Consider the following 18,524-nt stretch of genomic DNA (forward strand, 5'->3'; position numbering starts at 1 on the left):
GGTTTGAATCCAGCACCATTTGTATGTTCTCCCTGTGACCACTTGGGTTATCTCCAGGTGCTCCGGTTTCCTCCCACTTTCCGAAAACACACAGGAGCTTTTAGGTTAATTGGCGTATTTGACCAACACAAGCGTGTGAGCAGGGAAGGCCTGTTACCGTACTGCATCTCTAAAATAAAAACGCAAGAGTACTGGGGAATAGAACTAATAGGATTTCCTTCATTGGAGCTGGGATGGATTGAGTGGGGTGATATCTTTCTTCTGTATTGCCATAGGATAAGATAGAACATTGGATAAAAATCTATCAACTTAAAAAAAAAGATGCAATAGGTATTAGATGATATCTCTTTTAATTCAAGACGTGTTGATATCTTTATGTTCATTGTACAAAGAAATAATAACAGCCCACAGCAATCATTTCTTTTGAGAACAATTTTTATTATGAATTGTTAAGCAAAATGGAGTACAGTATATGGTAGGCAAGTCTGCTGCGTAATTGTTGTCTATAATTTTTGCTCTTGCTCTACTGACAAAATTGTAAACTAATCAGTTTTGTTAAAGGTGTTCGATACAGATGGTAGATACTTTCTAGTTTCATATCCAGAATACAGTCATATATTTAACCAAACCATACAAAGTGAAATTGATACTTTATAGAAATATACATTTTGGAAGTTTATATTCTGTAGAAAAAATATATACCACAACACAAAACAACCTCTTTTGCATTCATATGAAACAACTTTTATACAAAATTGCAGTTCCATTAAACTTACACAGCTTTAAAGAGGAAGTTAAGAGTTGAAATGAGCTTTCAAAATAAAAAAAAAGAATGCCTGTAAACGTGCGGTTTGGCAGAAAAATGGACAGAGAGCTCTATACCTTTGAAAAAGAACATAATTGTGGCAAATGAATTTGGTATTGAATAAAGGAATTGGTCAATATGCTGAAAAGCAGGTATGTGTGATGACTACTGAGATAGGATGAGCCATAGGGTCGAAAGCCCTTTACCTGTTCCTAAAAAAAACCTCACATGCTTTTAGATCCCAGACATCTTGGCCAGCAATGACAAATTTGGTCAAAGGACCTGTTTTTATGCTGTAGAACTCGATAACTAAAACATTATGTTTCTATGACATGTAATGTCCAATTTATAGACAATGGAACTTGGCAAGTTTTTATACTTAATCCAAAATATTTGCCACGCCAAAATATTTTAACTGCAGATGTCTAAGTGTCATGGAAAAAGCAAAGATGTGTTCATTTTAAAATCAAACTGAGCCATATTTAGAACATTAATGGTGATATTATATTGTACAGTTGCTTTTAAGTATTTAACATGTTAGTGTAAAATTCTGTTTCTACTAAATGATCAGAATCAAAGATCCATTTAGTTCAAGCATTCATCAAACAATATTTTCATACACATGTTAAGAGTTATATTCTAATACCACATTATACAATTCCATGGTCATTGTTGAAATATAAATTTGTTTCTTGTTTATTTCCATTAGTTTGTAAATATTACATATTAATCTCCCGTGATATTACTTACGGGCAAGCAAAACTAAAAAGGCGTAGTCGGCAGATGATACTTGGATTAAAGTGCACAGACATACTGCATTTTAAGGTTCTACATTTATATTTTTATCTGAAATTGGTCTGTCTACTTTGACACTGGACACTGGTCAGGTGAATCAGTTCTATCAGTAGGAAGATGTAATGTCAACTTAACAAATTTATAGAGCTACTCGGTTTATACTGTTAAATCAGGAGGCAAAATTGCAGATATAATCATTTTGATATATTCTTGATAAATGCAAAAAAAGCTTTTGATAATATTGCATAGAGTTTAAAATAAACTATAGTGTATGTATGATTATCAGTAAAATTATTTACTGAAGAAAAATGTCTAATATTTCTAAGTGGCAGCTGCAGCAGGTTAATGCGATGTATATAAATTCATAAAATGAATTATTATTGTACAATAATGATACTTTTTAATGATTTATCATGAAACTCGCTATAGTTCTGCCTGTTAATATGTTTATGGTGGATAAAAGCAAATGACTGAAAACTGGAAAAGTAAAATATATCCAGTAATTGCTTTGCCAGCTATGCCATGAATGCAAAATATATTTCATTTTATATGGACAAACAAGGTCTCATTTTTTCCCCACTTGTTAGCAAGAACAATATTTCATTCAACTTTTATCATATTCCATTGCCGTAGTAATACAAAACATTAACATCCTGAATCATTCCCCATTCTCTGGCCTTCTTTTCACATCCTCACTGCACCAAGTTTAACCCTTCTGAATACCAAGGCAAAATGTTCTCTTTCCCTCGCCTGTGTCACAATACGCAAACTTTTAACCATGTTTTCTTCTGCTTCCATAAACGAATGACACCAAAATTCAGGTCAGAAAAGCTCTACAAGAGGTGGTGTCTTAATAAAACAGCCTCTATCCTCAAAGACCCGCCACCATCCAGGCCCTCTTCACTCTGCCACCATCGGGGAAAAGGTACAGGAGCTTAAAGACGAGCGCTCAGCAGCACATGGACGGCTTCTTCCCCGCTGCCATCAGATCCATGAATAATCAATGAACCAAAGACACTGCCCTACTTTTCGAGCACTATTTTGTTTTTTTAAATTTATTGTTGTAAAAGTGGATATATAAATCTTCGCACTTTGATCGCTGCTGCGAAACGCTGAATCTCGTGACTTGTTCATGACAATAAATTCTGATTCTTATTCTCTTGAGATAGGTTACATTTAATGTTACTGCTGATAACTGAGCAGCAAAAAAAGATAACGTGTCCTTTTGATCCTGGTTTTGTAAATGTTACAGGATCAAATGTTAACATATTGTTAAATATGGCCAAGATATTATTCTGATTTGAAAAAATGAAATCAATAAAGTGGGATTAAGAACAAAATGATAACAAAAATACTGATAACCTGAATTAATCTTCATAATCATTCCAAAAAAAAATCACTTTACCTTTTAAATCTCTCGTCATTTACAAGCTCCTCCAATCCACAACTAATTACACATATATAGGTTTCCTCCTGATTAAGATTTCATCTCTTTGGAAAGCATGTATTAATATTGCTTACCCACTTACATTTGAACACCTCTCACTGTTGATACTTGGCCTAGATTTTACAAGAGTAACATGAAGTATTCCTCAGCATATTATTTTTTAAATTTAGACATACAGCATGGTAACAAGCCCTTCCGGCCCACGAGCCCGAGCACTCAATTTACACCCAATTAATCTACAACTCCATACATTTTAAATAATATGTACAAGGAGATTCAGGGATTCCTGTCTGATTGCAGAAGTCTGAATTTACAGGATCCACAGCCCATTTATTTGATAGGGAATTGGGAGAAACACAAATATGCTACAATATTATTAAATTATTTGTAATTGGTTTAATGATTGATTATTCAATGCATTTTGGAACTTATTTTAGTTGATGGCCTTCTAATTTTTAATGATTTTTTTTCATTATATAGTTTTTCAAAGTGTCTTAAGTTGAAGAACATTAAAAAAAAGCGTTAACAGTTTTGAACAGCATTCACAGCCGGGGCTTTTACAGTGAACAAAGATTTAATGGGTGGGACTTATTCTAACCCTCCAACATAACCAAATGATGTTACTCAACTCTTGGCTTTGCCCCTTGAGCTGGTGAAAGTGACATTTAAGGTCTCAGGAAGGGTTGGCAAGTCCAGATCGTGAGTGCGGGTAGTGGGTCCCAACTCGGGAAAATTCAGCTTATTATTTAATGTGTATATAATGCAACTTATAAAGTCTCAAGTACATTTTTAAAAGGCTGTTTCCTTAAACTGATTTGACTGGGAAATTAATTCCTGTTTAATGTTTCAGTGATGAAATGACAAATGGCTTGCTTTATCTGGTCAATACCATGCTCACTGGAAATGTTTTGAGCTTAACTAAGATGAGAGGACTGCAAATTGTGCAATGCCAATTTCTTAAAGGTATTTTTACCATGTATTATTCGGAAAACTTTTCACTCCTTCCTTTCTATTTGTTTCAGCCAACTTGCAAGAACCATGTGACATTGCTTCCACTAAATAAAGTCATTATTCAATACTCCTTTTCTGAAGCAGGAGTTCGGACTCCAGGTCCCCATCGTCCTCCAGTGATTCATCATGGATTTCTTCAATAAGCAGGTCAGTGTTGTCTTCATCCTCAATGATGTGCTCCTCTCCCGGACCTTCTATCATCTCCACCTCCTGCACGACCACATCCCCATCTCTCATCTTTTTCACCCAGAAAGTGAATGGCGGGATTCTGTAGACGGTGGTCCGACTCCGTGGCAGTTTCTGGTGATTTGGTGTGAAGGACTTCCGCAGCCTTGATCTGGAGTCCCTCAGCTTCTCCTTTTGTTCCTGTGTTACGATCTTGTTGCCGAGCTTGTTCATTTTCTTTTCAAGTGTATGCTTTGTCTTTTCCAGATTTTCCTTTGTCATTTGTTTGGTCCTCTCCATGTTCTGCTTTGTTCTCAGTCGGGTCTGCTGCAGATTTTCCTTTGTCCTCTGCTTCGCCTTTTCCATTGTTTCCTTGGAGAAAGCTTTCTTGATGTTATCCATTCGCTTCATGCTGCTCTTCTTCAGACGGACAGCTGTTGTCTCCTCTTCAATGATTTCAAGTTCAATTTCTTCATCAGAGGAGAGGGAGATGTTTTCACCTTCAGGTTTCTCCTCATTAGACACAAGCTCTTTTCCTTGTTCACTTTCCTCTGGTTCTTTCAGACTTTCCTTTACAGATTTACCAAGGCTCAACTTTGCAGGCATTGGCGTTTCATCCTGAGAAGTACAAACAACATGATTATAGCCACAGGTTGTCATTCTTTGACAAAATTATCATGAACATGTTCATAAATAGTGTTTGGTAATATATTATTCAAATTAGCTCAGTATTCCTCACTCGTAGGGAGGATATTGCTACCCTTGAACCAATAGTCCAATAAATTTGCCCTATATTACCTTGTGTTTTATCTCTCGAGCACAGATCCCATTTCTTTCAATCTCGTATTTATGCAAAGAAAAAGGGGTGAAAGGGCACATCTCCATGGAGATAGAAAAGCCATTTAGCCCCAGAGCATTGTCCATGAGTGTAGAATTCAGTTTAAAATCCATATCCAGATTTTCCCAGCCAAGCATTCTGATGATATCACTGTCCTCAACAATTTTTATGTTATGGGCAAGGTTTATACATCTCCTGTTCGATTGGCTCGTACAAATAATCGAGCAACTGCCCGATATTAAAGCTGTGCCAGAAGCCTGAATTTGTTGCATCTCCACGAGAACAGGAGGCACGATTCGTGTAGCGGCTAGAACAGCGCTATTACAGTGTCAGTGACCTGGGTTTGAGTCCTCCACTGTCAGTAAGGAGTTTGTGCATTTTTCCCATGACCTCACCCTCCAAAATATAAGGAGTTGGTAAGTTAAACGGGTGCAACTGGCAGCACAGGTTTCATGGATTGGAACGGCCTTTGACCATGGTCCATCATTAAAATTAAATATTAAAATTCAAACTGGAAAATAACCAGTAGACTGAATGCGATTGTTGGAGCGCCAAAAAAATTCCATGACATCAGAACCCTTAATAAGCAAGGGCAGATTAGATCCAAGAGAAACCATCACTCTCTCTCATTTTCTTCCAACATTCCATCATAAGTCAAACAATTTGACAGCCCAAGGTGAAAAATCTGATTAGCAACATTAGGGGCCAACACATATTTGATCAAAGGTCTGAATATTGCATCTCAGGGTTCCGGCTTTCTGCCAGTAGGGTAAATATTGGGAACACATTGAATTGGATGTGGAAGAAGTGATTGGTCATGGATAGAGCATCAAGGACTGGCCAAGTTGTGGAGAAGAGCAGTCAATGAGTTGCATTGCAAGCTTCTGTCCTGAACTTACATATTGTAGTGCAGTGGAACAGTTCAGTAAATCAGTGAGTCAACAGCCCATTTACCCTTAATGTACTGCTTTAAGGTTCACCTTTTCTGCTGGCTTACTCTCACCACATAAAATTAGAATTAGTCATTACTAGCATGACACAGAAGCCCATTCAGTCCATCAGCTCTGTGCCAGCTCAAAGTAATGCAATCTTGTCAATCAATTGCCCCACCCTTTCCCCAATTGCCTACAAATTATTCTCTCTTTACTTTCTATCACCTCCCTTCATGAGGTAATCTTTAATCTTCTTTTCAACATCGTACAGAGATTGAATGTCATATCATATATACACAGTATGTTTTTATTTTAAAATCACACCCCCTTTTATCTTTAAATACTAATGATAAAGATAAAGGTAAAGGTTCCTTTATTGTCATGTCATACTACATTTAGAATGTAACATCCATGAAATTCTTTAACTTTTGTCCCCCGTAAGGCAGAAAGTGAATCACCACTTTGTCCAGTGCCTCTCACAGAAACCTTTGGCACCTGGTGGTCTCTCCTCCATGTACTGACCAGTTGTGTGCCTGCTTAGCTTCTGAGATCAGACAATCCCAGGCTTATTCAGGCTATTAGGCCCAATTTTCTTCTGTATAAACCAGTCATGGACTTGCCCTGATGGAAAAAAAATATAACCCAACTAACGATTCGCAGAAATGATCAAATATTTCTTTTTGCACCCACCATCTCCTGGCTGCCTTAATTATGCATCTCTGGAATCACAAAATTCCCAGGAAAGAAATCACAATACAACTCAAGATTTTGTGTGTGAAGGAACTTTCCTGATTCTTGATCAGTAGAAGAAACAGACTTTCACCGTGGTGAGCAGAATTCATTGAGAACAAAATGAGAGAAATGTGGGATAGCAGCCCTGGCTCACTGCTGTCTCGAGAAGGGTGTATTGAAGACCCATTCCAGAGATCTGATCTGATGTTCTAGAGCAGTGGTTTTTCACATTTTTTCTTTCTACCCACATATCACCTTAAGTAATCCCTATGACATAGGTGCTCTGTGATTAGTAAGGGATGAGCATGTGAGTGGAAAGAAAAAGGTTAAAAACCACTGTTTTAATCATACCTCATTGACTCATTATGTGCACGGTTTCAGAACTCCAAAGGAAATGGGTCAATTACCATTTTTCTCAAGCCAAATATTTTGGTAACAATTGGGCCCAGAGCAGTGATTCTCAGCCTTCCCTTCCCACTCACATCCCACCTTAAGCAATCCTTTACTAATCACAGAGCTCCGATGATTTTTATTTTTAGACTAAAGCTCTTCCTTTAATCAGATGTCAGGAAGATGCAATGTCAGGTGTCTGATACAAATCTTTGCATGAAAAATACTTAAAGATTTACAAAATACTGCAATTTCTACACAACTTTTGTTGGATTTTCCCCAGGGTGGGTGGAACCAGGTTTTTATTGCCAATGACTACAAGTTACTGAAGGGAAAATCCCACCCCCATTTGATCAAACTGCTTCAGAACATCTGTGTACAAGCTTGCGGTGTTACCGTGTTATTTATTGCACTCGAACAACTAACTTGGCAGTAGGATGAACTGGATCCATGGGTTCAGTGGATTTGAGCATGCATGTTACACAGACTGACCAGAAGTTTTTAAAACAGTTGTGTTAACTTTCATTTCCATGACAAGAAACCTTGCAGTTCCTCCTGCAAATATTCTTGCAGAGGGTCTGAAATACATTACTTTTTAAAGTCCCTTCTTCCTGTCCTCTGATTAACTGGATCCCACCCTTATCCACCTATTACCTCTTGCCTATTGAGACAGTGCTCCTCCCATTACCTCTTCCCCCACCATTTTATTCAGGCGCCTGCCCACATTTTGTCCAATCCTTGATGAAGGGTTCAAATGCTGGTTATGTATCTTTATCTTTGCTGTATAAAGGACACTGTTTGGCCTGCTGAACTTCTCCAGCGTTGTTTTTACTTCAACCACAGTGACCCACTTTACTATGCTACCCTCCACCTTGATTCCCTCCGTGCTTGGTAACCCAGTACACCAATACATCTTTGATGGGCCACCAAAAGGAATCTCCATCTGAATGGTGTTACTTAAAACCCAATCTTCCTTTCCCCCTTGTTGGTGCAGTGGTTCACTTAGTAAAGACAATATATCCGACTATGCCAATGCGCTTCATGCAGATGATCCCATTCTGCACACTGACAAAATCCTTTTCCTTTGTTGTCCCGGGGAGGTTGTGCTGGTTCAGCCCTGTTCCTGACCCTGTTCCACTGCATCTGTCCCTCTGCCTGGCAAGACTGAACTTGACTGTTACAAGCTTCTTGTGATGTTTAACCCAAAATGACCTTCAGATTATATAACTTTGCAGTTACAAAGAATGCAATGTACAAAAGTGTGGGAGCAATGTCACGTGATCTGCGGAAGTTCTCCAGCACTTTTGTGCTTTGCACTACAATCACAGCGTCTGCTTAACTCCATTACAAAGTTACACATTTGTATGACCATATCATTACCATGGTCTCATGCACTGTCCAATCTACAAAATGGAGGAACATCACCATATTCCTTCTGGGCACCCTCCAGCCTGATGGCATTAACATCGACTTCTCCATTTTCATTTAGCCACCACCCGCCCACCTCAGCCTCTCTCATTCTCTATCCTGATGTCACCTTTCCTCCAGCTCCCCTGCCCTTGTCTCTCTCTCTCCCTTTCCCTGTCCCTCTGCCTCCTTTCTTTCAGCCCTACCTTCACAGAGCTACCCCCTCCTCTGATCATCTCTCAGCTTCTACCCTCCTATCCATGTCCCACCTATGGCGTCTTGGCTGTTGACTTATGCTCTTCCCACTGCCCCTTCTTCCCTCTAACCCCCCACCCCCCCAACACTCACCCCACCCCCACCACCAGGTGCCTGCCTGCTTTTTGCTCATACCATGTCAGGCCTGAAATGTTGGTCTTTACCTCTTATGGGTGGTGTGGGACCTGCTGAGTTTCTCCAGCATTTTTGTGTCTTCACTACATTCACAACATCTCCCTTGCCTTGCCACTCCTTGCCTTGTTCTCTCAGATTATTCCGGCTGGCTTTCCTCGTGAAGTGCTACATTGGCTTAAAGTCACCAAAACCCCACGGCCCATGTCTGAACTTTTCACCATGTCCCATTTATCTTTGCCTCCGTTTAAGTGGAAGTTGATGTTCGTAGCTCACGATGAACGAGAGTCACAGTCATAGAGGCATGCAGCACAGAAACCTTTGGTCCATCACATTTGAGCAGAGTTTTTCACCGATCTATAACAATCCCCTTATCCTGCATTAGGACTGTATCTTCCTCCGCTTGACCTACTTAAATGTTTGACTACAATGAGTTAGCAGTATCCAATTTTACCATCTCCTCTGGCAGTGCATTCCAGATATCAATCACTTAGGGTAAAAAAAAATGGCCCGCTCAAATCCCCTTTAATCTCCTTCCTCTCACTTTACACCTATGCCTTCCTGTCAGTCTGGTAAAAAGATTATAACTCTTCTGTGAAGTTTGTTTAAATCTCCGGAAATCAGTCGGATGGCCATATATAAGTGGTTTGTCAGCCTGAAATATTAAAGCAGGGTCTTCTGAATTTCTGAATTCATGCAGAATTTAATGTAAATGTAGCCTGGTTTTCTTTGTTGTAACTGTAATTCATAACCCAATGGATTGCACTAATCTCTGCAGATATTTGACTTTGGTCAGTAAATGCCTGTGGAATCCAGAGAGCAAAGTTATGGAGCCAACTGCACATTCTGACAGCAATGCTCCTGCAAGCTACAATGGCGAACGGTGCTTGCCAATTCTTCCATTTTTAGCCTTACCATTCAGAATTGTCTGCTTGGTCCTCACAATAAAAAAAACCCAAAAAGCCGAGGAAACACAATAATTCCTAATATCCACTGAGGTGGAGTTAAACTGCAACAAGTAAGCCAGCATGTGGAATAAGTTCCCATGTCTGTATTCCCGAGTCAGATTGTGATCTGACTCCTTTGGAAATAATGTGAAATATGAAAGGGATCGTGTAATGCTCTTGCAGAGTTTGCCACTTTAACGGTAGAAACTTAACTAAATGATTTTAAAATTACTGATGTTCAAAATTCCAAAAGGCTATATAATTACTTAGCAACTTGATGTGTTAGGTCTTCAGTCTGTTGCACCTTCAAATTACAAGAGTCTCTGCATAGCTTGCTAGTGCCCCCTGATGACAACCACTGAGTACTATAACCAAAACATTGACTGTCGATTTCCCTCCACAGATGGTGCTTGACCTGTTGAGTTCCTCCAGTAGTTTCCTTTTTGCCCTAATTTGAAACTTGCTATTTTAATGTAAAACTCACACAAAGCTTGTCTGAAAGTTGAACCGCAAGGAATTAATTATAAAAGGTAATGCAATATGTTCTTTGTTTTTTTAAAAATATTTAGACACACAGCACAACAATGGGCCCCTCCAGCCCACAAGCCCGTGCCGCCCAAATACCTCAATTAACCTAAAACCTAACATTTTGAAAGGTGGGAGGAAACGATGCACCCAGAGGAAACTCACATGGTCAGAGGGAGAATGTACAAACTCCTTACAGACAGCGCTGGATTCGAACCCAGGTCGTTGCGCTAACTGCAACCTTGGGGACTGAGTAAGTGGTGCAGGCAGAAACCTTAACCACAGTGCCCGGGTGCAACAACAAAGAAAGAATGGTGAGTGAGGCAACCTCCCCAACATTACTGACCTCTAGGAAATTTCTTTCCAAACATTTTTGCTAAATGTTGAAAGAAATCTTGCACTCGTGAATCAACAAACAAGAAATATCACATTTCTGTAACTAATGAATCCAGCTTACTGTTTTGCATGGAAATGCATGGAACTTACTTCACAGTAATTTTCCATTTTGCCCAAACTACGCTACCATTGTACACTTCACTCAAATATCCTTTCAGAATTTGTCATCTTCTGTACCTTGTCATGGAATTACAGAGTTACAGAAGGCCATTGAACTTGATTGACAGCAGATATGTCCTTGAGTGAAAGTTTGATCTTTGAGCTAGGAGACCAGAGAAAAGAAAGGGAGAAATTCAAATAAATCAATTGGGAATGAAGAAAACTTCACAGTGGATATAGTATCTTCAGGACATGTTGAGACAAAGAAATAGTGTGCTGTCTTGTAAATAAATTATTTATATGTTGAGTCTTTCTGCTTTTGGTGCAAACTGAATGTCTGTAGAGCTACTGCTTGAGAAGCACATAAATCACTGGTAGGATTTCAATACTATCATATGTGTGAATGCAGAGAAAACAATATTTTCCATGCTTAAAGATACACAATGGTGGAAAAGTGCAACAATACTTATATTTACTAGTTATTTAACAGATGGGCCTTTCCTTGAACTTTTCAAAGTCTAAAGACTGGACACCACTGAAAACACAGTTTCAGGCCATTAACCACATGGACTGCAGTAAGGAGGTGGCATTTAACAATGGGGATGAAATGCTGGACTTGCCAGCAATGCGCACAGCTGGCAACTGAATAAATAAATGTTTCTATTTCTGTAAAGCAGTTCCTGGAAACTCAGTTGGAAAGTGACACAAGATAAATGCTCCAGTAGGTGAGATTTTTGTTGTTGTTTATTCAAGAAATCTTGAGAGATGCAAAGACCATCTGACACAAACAATTTGTGAGCCTGATTGATAGAATGGTGCCCTTTTGCTTCCCTTGGATAAATCAGCTGAGGGATCTGGCCTTCAGTAAATAGTTCAGTCTATAAATACCTGGGTATTCAGAATATTCAAACCTGAGAGTGAAAATGAATGGTAATAGCCAAAGGTATCATACTACTCCACTAATATGCCTGGAGATCTTGATGAAGGATAAGGGAGTTTTAAGTACTTTAAACAGTGAACTGCTTTGAGTTGATAATCTAGAGGCCGTGGTTTGAGATTGCAGGGGGAAAATTATAAGGAGAACATGAGGGGAAATTTCTTCACGCAAAGGGTGGTTGGGATGTGGAATAAGCTTCCGGCAGAGGTGGTTGAAGCAAGGACGTTATTTACATTTAAGGAAAGACTGGATAATTACATGGAGGGGAGAGGATTGGAGGGATATGGACCAGGTGCTGGTCAGTGGGACTAGGAGGGTGGGGATTTGTTCCGGCATGGACTAGTAGGGCCAAACTGGCCTGTTCTGTGCTGTATATGGTTATATGGTTAGTGGTTAAAGATAATTCAACTCATAAACAGAGCTTCCTTTTAAATTTTACAGGCCCCATGGTAGGATTTGAACTCGTTTCCAATTATTATCTAGGCTTCGAGATTAAAAGAGCAGTCATTTTTAATGACTGCACTACCCCTTGTTGCCAACCATTTTAATTCTGCACCCCATTCCTGCGCTGACATGCCTGTCCGTGGCCTCGCACTGCCAAACCAAGAACACCCGTAAAATTGGAGGAGCAACATCTAATATTCCGTCTGGGCACTCTCCAACCTGTTGGCTTTAACGTCAGCTTCTCCCGTTTCTGCTAGCCCACTCCCCGTTCTCCCTCTCTTTCCCATCTCTCTGTCTGCTCCCTCCAGCTCTCCACCCCCTTCCCTCTCCATTCACAGAGCCATCCACCTCCCCCCCCACCATTTGCTGGTGTGCCCTCCCTCCCTTATCCACCTATTTCCTCCTGCCTTTGGGACTGTGCTCCTCCTCCCCCTGCCATTCTGTTTGGGCGCCTGCCTGCATTTTGCTCATGCCTTGATGAAGGGCTCAAGCTTGAAATGTTGGTTAAGTGTCCTTATCTTTCATATATAAACTGCTGAGTTTCTCCAGATTTATGTATTTACCTCAACTTATAAACGGCTTAGATTATTTCTGCCCTCAACAAGTGACATAAGGGAGGCAAAACAGAAAGTGGCAAAACGGAAGGAGAGAAAACCCCACTGAAATTCAGATGACAATCTGAGAATCTTTGCAATAGCTCCTGGGATAGCTGCAATGTGTTATGAAGAATGATGGAGTAGGCTTGTCTACACTCACTGAAGAATGAATGCTTCTTTTTTATCCCCTTCACCAGTCTCTTTTTCCCTCATCCCTCTGTCTCCCTTCCATCAGCTTCCTAGCCCCTCTCCCTTCCTTCTCCTATCAGGAAGCTATCATTCTTAGCCCTCTGCCTTCCACGGCTATCACCTCCTTTCTCCTCTTCCTTCTCCCATCTGTATCCACCTATCATCTTCTAGGCCGTGCTCCTCACCCTTCTTTTCCACCCCATCTTCTTATTTGGGCATTTACCTGATTTTTGGCACTCCTGAAAAAAGGTCTCAGGCCCATGATGCCGACTGCCTTTTGCTTTCCATGGATGTTGCATGATCTGCTGAGTTTCTCCAGCACATTTGGGTACTGCACTTGACCCGAGCATCTGCAAGTTTCTTGTTTACAACCAATACGAAGAACTTTTGACTGCACTCCTACATTTAGTGCATAAAAAGGTGCAAATTGTCTGGCTCCTCTGCTGAAAGGGTAGGTCTGGATGGCTGGAGGGAAGATAGGAGGGGGAGAAGCCAATTCCATAAGGAGGTCAATTCCATAAGGAGAAGCCAATTCCATAACAGTTGACAACAGCACTTTTGCAAATTTGAACTTGAGCACTTAAATAGGAATGGCAAAATAGATTTTTAACCAGACTCTTGCTTGAAAAAAGCAGGTGAAATATGAGGCCACTTCTAGTTTGGCCCGACATTGGTCTTTAATTCCAAAGGGCAGCCAAGGATTCTAACAATCTCAGCCAATTGTCTTTTTGGTCTGAAAGGAATTGACTGCCACTTGGATTATCTCCACGCGGCTCCATGCAGCTACTTTGCAATGCAGGACGAGAAGCAGGCAATACACTCTAAATTTGTTTTTCAAAATTTCCAGACATTCTTAAGTCTCCTCCAATTAATTGATTTATTTTTGACAATGGTCATTGCTGCAGCTCGGGAACACATAGCATCCAAGTTGCACAGAGCACTGTCCGACAAACACCAGTAAGATAAATTCTCTTGATACTGTTATTGGGATATGGAAACTGGCGCATCATGCCATGCTGATCTGAATAAAGTCAGAGGGTCATTTCTATTTAACTCAATGTGACATATTAGACAAGATTCTGAAATTGTCACTGTGCCTGTTGGTTTAAATCTTAGGGGCGGTACAGTTGTTGTGGATATCACAATGCCTTTGCAGTACCAGTGATCGGGACGGGGTTTCAAATCCTGCGCTGTCTGTAAGGAGTTTGTACGTTATCCCCATGTCTATGTGGGTTTTTTCCTGGGTAGGGGGCTCCGGTTTCCTCCCACCGTTCAAAAACGTACAGAGAGTTGTAGGTCAATTAGTGCAATTGAGCAGCAAGGGTTCATGGGCCAAAATGGCATGTTACTGTGCTGTATGTATAAAATTTGAAAAAAATTAAAACCCTTGATCTTCTGATTCACATATGGGAGTGAATTCTGAATCACCACAATTGTAAATTAAATTTAAAAAAATGTACCTACTAAAATTCTGAATTGACACCGAAATTCACCCATTTTCCATCAAAAATTTAAAGTCAAGGTTTGCATTTTGGTTGGGAACTTTTGCCAGCAACTGGAAAGGTTTTGACTTTTCTAAACCAGGCAACTAGCTGAAGGCTGTCACACTCCCTGTGTAAGGAGGGTACTGGATAATGTCCAACACTCCCTCCCATTAAGCCAGGGTGTGGAGCTGGTGCCAGTCACTGCACAGGCTCATCATTGCACCTGGAAGACTGCAAATGTTGGAAAGAATGCACAGAAAAAACATATGCAGCAAAGAATGTTGGGGGAAGAGGTCTGACAGGGGATTGTCCTACATGCAAGTCAAGTGGAGCTGCTATTTAATTAGTGTCCTGACAATAACCACACCAGCAGTGCGAGTATAATTTAATAAACTAATATGTACACTAAGAGGGTCTTGTCTCTCTGCAAGACGAACCTGGAAGGCTGGACTGTAGCTCTGGACTGCTTTATAGACAAGGTCACCGGGGTGACCCCTTTTTGGCTTGGCTTCGCGGACGAAGATTTATGGAGGGGGTAAAAGTCCACGTCAGCTGCAGGCTCGATTGTGGCTGACAAGTCCGATGCGGGACAGTAATTACATATCACCACAATTAGAAACAGAGGATCTCTGGAATATTGCCCTAAATTACAACAACAAATTCTGTTCCATTTTCCACAACTTCCCCTCACACTTTTAGAATTAAATCATGCAATCAATGGCTCATCATCACACACACACAGATGAACATTATCCACAATGAACATGAAGTCATCTAAGAAAAGCTTGTGAGAGGAATAACAAAACCAAGTTCACATCAGCGGGAATGCACATTCCGATATTCAGAGCCTTTTTAACTCAACTCTCTTTAAGAGACATGGGCACTCTAGGTGAATCTGAAGCATTATAAATGTAATGAAACACTTCTTCTATTGGTCTTAAATGAGTTCCCTTTGGATGGCTGTGTCTCACAATGTAGTGCATTCAGATTCTGATCAAAGAAGTTAAAGGAAAGTAATGTGGTCTAAAAATTCTCAACATGCTTCAATTGTTCGTGCATGCTACATCATAAAATTTGATTGGAAAATTGATTTGAATTCATGATCTGTGCTTTACTGTTGGCTACTTTGAAGTTCTTGTATGTGACAAACTCACACATAGTGGTACAAAATATTTACTGGGCAAACTCATGCAGAAATGAAGTTCAACATAAAATATAAGGCTGTCTCACTGATATCTAAATCCACTGTAGGGAACCGACGGTTAATTACCCTTTAACGTTAAGATTGCAGCCTACCTTTGAGATGCTGCCAGCTCACTGGTTCAGCCACACTTCTGAGTTGTGGATCCAATGATTATTACCCTATATTCCTTACACTCCACAGCAACCAATTCATGGCCAGTACTTGAGTTGGGACATGATCATCTTCACCCATCCATCGAGACCCTAACTCTTCCTTCTTCCATTCTATCCATTCTGGATTTCTCTCAATTTCTCCACTCCACCCACCATGACCCCTCACTCAGACTTGTTGGTGGACCTGTACTTGCTTTATTTTGCTTACTCAGCAATGGTGGAGTATGTAATGTAAAGGCCTTTATGTGCATTAAATGCTCAAGCGTATTTTCTTACCCATATGTTCTTGGGACTCATACAGAGTAGAGATTTGCAGCGCAGCACCTTTACACATAATGTTCATTGAGGCAAAAGCATACTGCCTGTATGTTCCAGGTGCTGAAGAAAATCTGGAACTGTCTAATATTCCCTGGTTTCATGCACCAAATAAAACAGCGCAACATATTTTGTTCACTGGAGACAGGAGAGACTGCAGATGCTGTAATCTGGAACAAAATGCAAACTGGTGGAAAACCTCAAAATGCCGCACATCATCCATGGAGATAGAAAGATGGTCATCATTTCAAATCAAGACTCGATTCAGGATATTTTGTTCATTTTTTTTGTGCCTGTGACATTCAAGTTTTGACCATGTTTTAGTAAATTATCCATACTTCTTAAAGGTTACTTCAAAGAGTGACAATTTTCCAATAGCATTGAACTAAACGTTCAAAGGTTTGTATACATGGAAAGTAATACGTGGAAACAATGGAACTAACTATGAGACTAATGATAAAGTAATTATTTAGAACATGTGCAGAACTCCTTCAAAAGCTGAACCATGGCAGTCAGGATCAGAGCAGTGAGGACCTCCTCTGGAGGTGTTTAGAAGGTCTGAATGAAGACACACCCACGCCCACACACATTCTCTGGAATAGGTAGTTGAGAATAATTCTGAGTGAGAATACTCTGTTCATTTATTGTCATATTATAGCTTGTACAGTGAAAAAAGGTTTTCTCACGGCCAGCCCAGGAAGTCAATTCCAACGTGCACTCAGCTGTACAAAGTAGAAAAGCAAGAGCACAATTACAGAGTATAGAGTTACAGTGAAAAGATCAACCAGTACATGCATAGCAAGGGAAGGATGAGAGGACTGTTGAGAGTTTCCTTCAGATGCCTGATGGGTGTGGGGAAGAAACCCTCTTTAAGTCTGTTGGTGGGTGATTTCACGCTCTTGGATCCTTCTCCACAAGGGAGAAAAAAAGGGATGAGTCCTTCAGTCTGTTGACTGCCTTCTCTAGGCAGTGGGAAGTGTAGACGGAGAGGACGGAGGTGTGTGTAATGACTTTCCTTGCCCAGCACGGAGGTATACCATGGCCATTGGTGACATAGCCCTGCTGAATTTTAAAATTCCCAAAAACAGCTCTGTGCTCTTTCGTCCCTTTGCTTCTTTAACTTGAGCTCTGCTGGCAATTTGCCTATGTCATAATGAGCAGTTTTCCACATTTCACTAACAACAAGAGGGAAATTCTTTGGGAAGTTTTAGGCAAAACAGACTGCTAATAGCAGTAAAATGCAGAAGAATGCTCACTCTGTTCAAACTTTCCAGTCTTTTCCACCCTGTTGACGTGTTATTTTGGCTGTTGTCTCAGCAACTGTATGCTCACCTCCCTGCCCCCATATGATTTTATCTCTGGTTGAGTCATAAGATTAAAAACAAAAGTTCTGGAAATGTACTAACCTAACAGTGTTGAATGCCAATGCTATCTCTGGCAGTGTGATCTGTCCTCAACTGTGAACTTTAAAATTCTATCCACCTTTCCCACAATTTAAATCAGGGTGCACCCTGGTATTTGCTTGCTTGAGTCACAAAATAAAATCCCAATTCTGCACTCAAATTCTTTCCTGACCTTGAGCCTTGTGTTTTCCACAACATCTCCTGTTCCTCAATTCTCTGACATCTTTGGTGTCCCACAGTTTTGTGTGTCTCTACGCTCCTTTGTCCAACCAGTGTTCAGGATACTTTCAATTGACCAGTACCTATGCTTTGAAATTCTTTCTCTCTAAACATGGTTGCCTATGTCTGTCTTGACACCTTTAAGGGATAACTTAGAACCCAAGTGGCCTTTGGCCACTTCATAATGTTACCAAGTGGAGGAAGAATTTCTCTTCATAGAACCATAGAATGCTACAGCATGGGGAAAAGGCCATTCAGCCCTTCTCATCTGTGCTAACCATTCCACTAGTCCCATTGACCTGCTCCCATTCCATTACCCTCCAGACCGCTCCCATCCATGTATCTATCCAATTTATTCTTAAAATTTATGATCAAACCCACATTCACCACATCAGACGGCGGCTCATTCCACACTCCCACCACTCTCTGAGTGAAGAACTTTCCCCTAATGTTCCCCCTAAACCTTTCCCCTTTCAGCTTAAAACTATAATCTCTCGTATCTATCTCCCCGATGTAAGTGGAAGACATCTACTCGCATCCACTCTGTCTATATCTCTCATAATCTTGTGACCCTCGATCAAATCTCCCCTCAATCTTCACTTCAAGGAATAAAGTCCTAACCTATTTAATCTTTCCCTGTAACTCAACTCTTAAAGTTTCAGAGTTGGGAATGTTTAGAGATTAACTCTATTTCACTGTCCACAG

At 40.3% G+C, this 18,524-nt stretch overlaps 1 protein-coding gene across 1 annotated transcript in view; it reads right to left on the reverse strand.

The window, feature by feature from the left end:
* Nucleotides 1-417: 417 nt before the first annotated feature.
* LOC138747738 (caveolae-associated protein 1-like) overlaps nt 418-18,524 on the reverse strand; it is a 55,772-nt gene continuing 37,665 nt past the window's right edge. Inside the window, exon 2 of the mRNA XM_069907257.1 lies at nt 418-4,841. Within this exon, the coding sequence (XP_069763358.1) occupies nt 4,116-4,841 (726 nt within the window). The 3' untranslated portion in view covers nt 418-4,115. The remainder of the gene's footprint in view (nt 4,842-18,524) is intronic.

This window comes from Narcine bancroftii, chromosome 12 (genome assembly GCF_036971445.1).
Source record: "Narcine bancroftii isolate sNarBan1 chromosome 12, sNarBan1.hap1, whole genome shotgun sequence".
Classification (NCBI taxonomy): Eukaryota; Metazoa; Chordata; class Chondrichthyes; order Torpediniformes; family Narcinidae; genus Narcine; species Narcine bancroftii.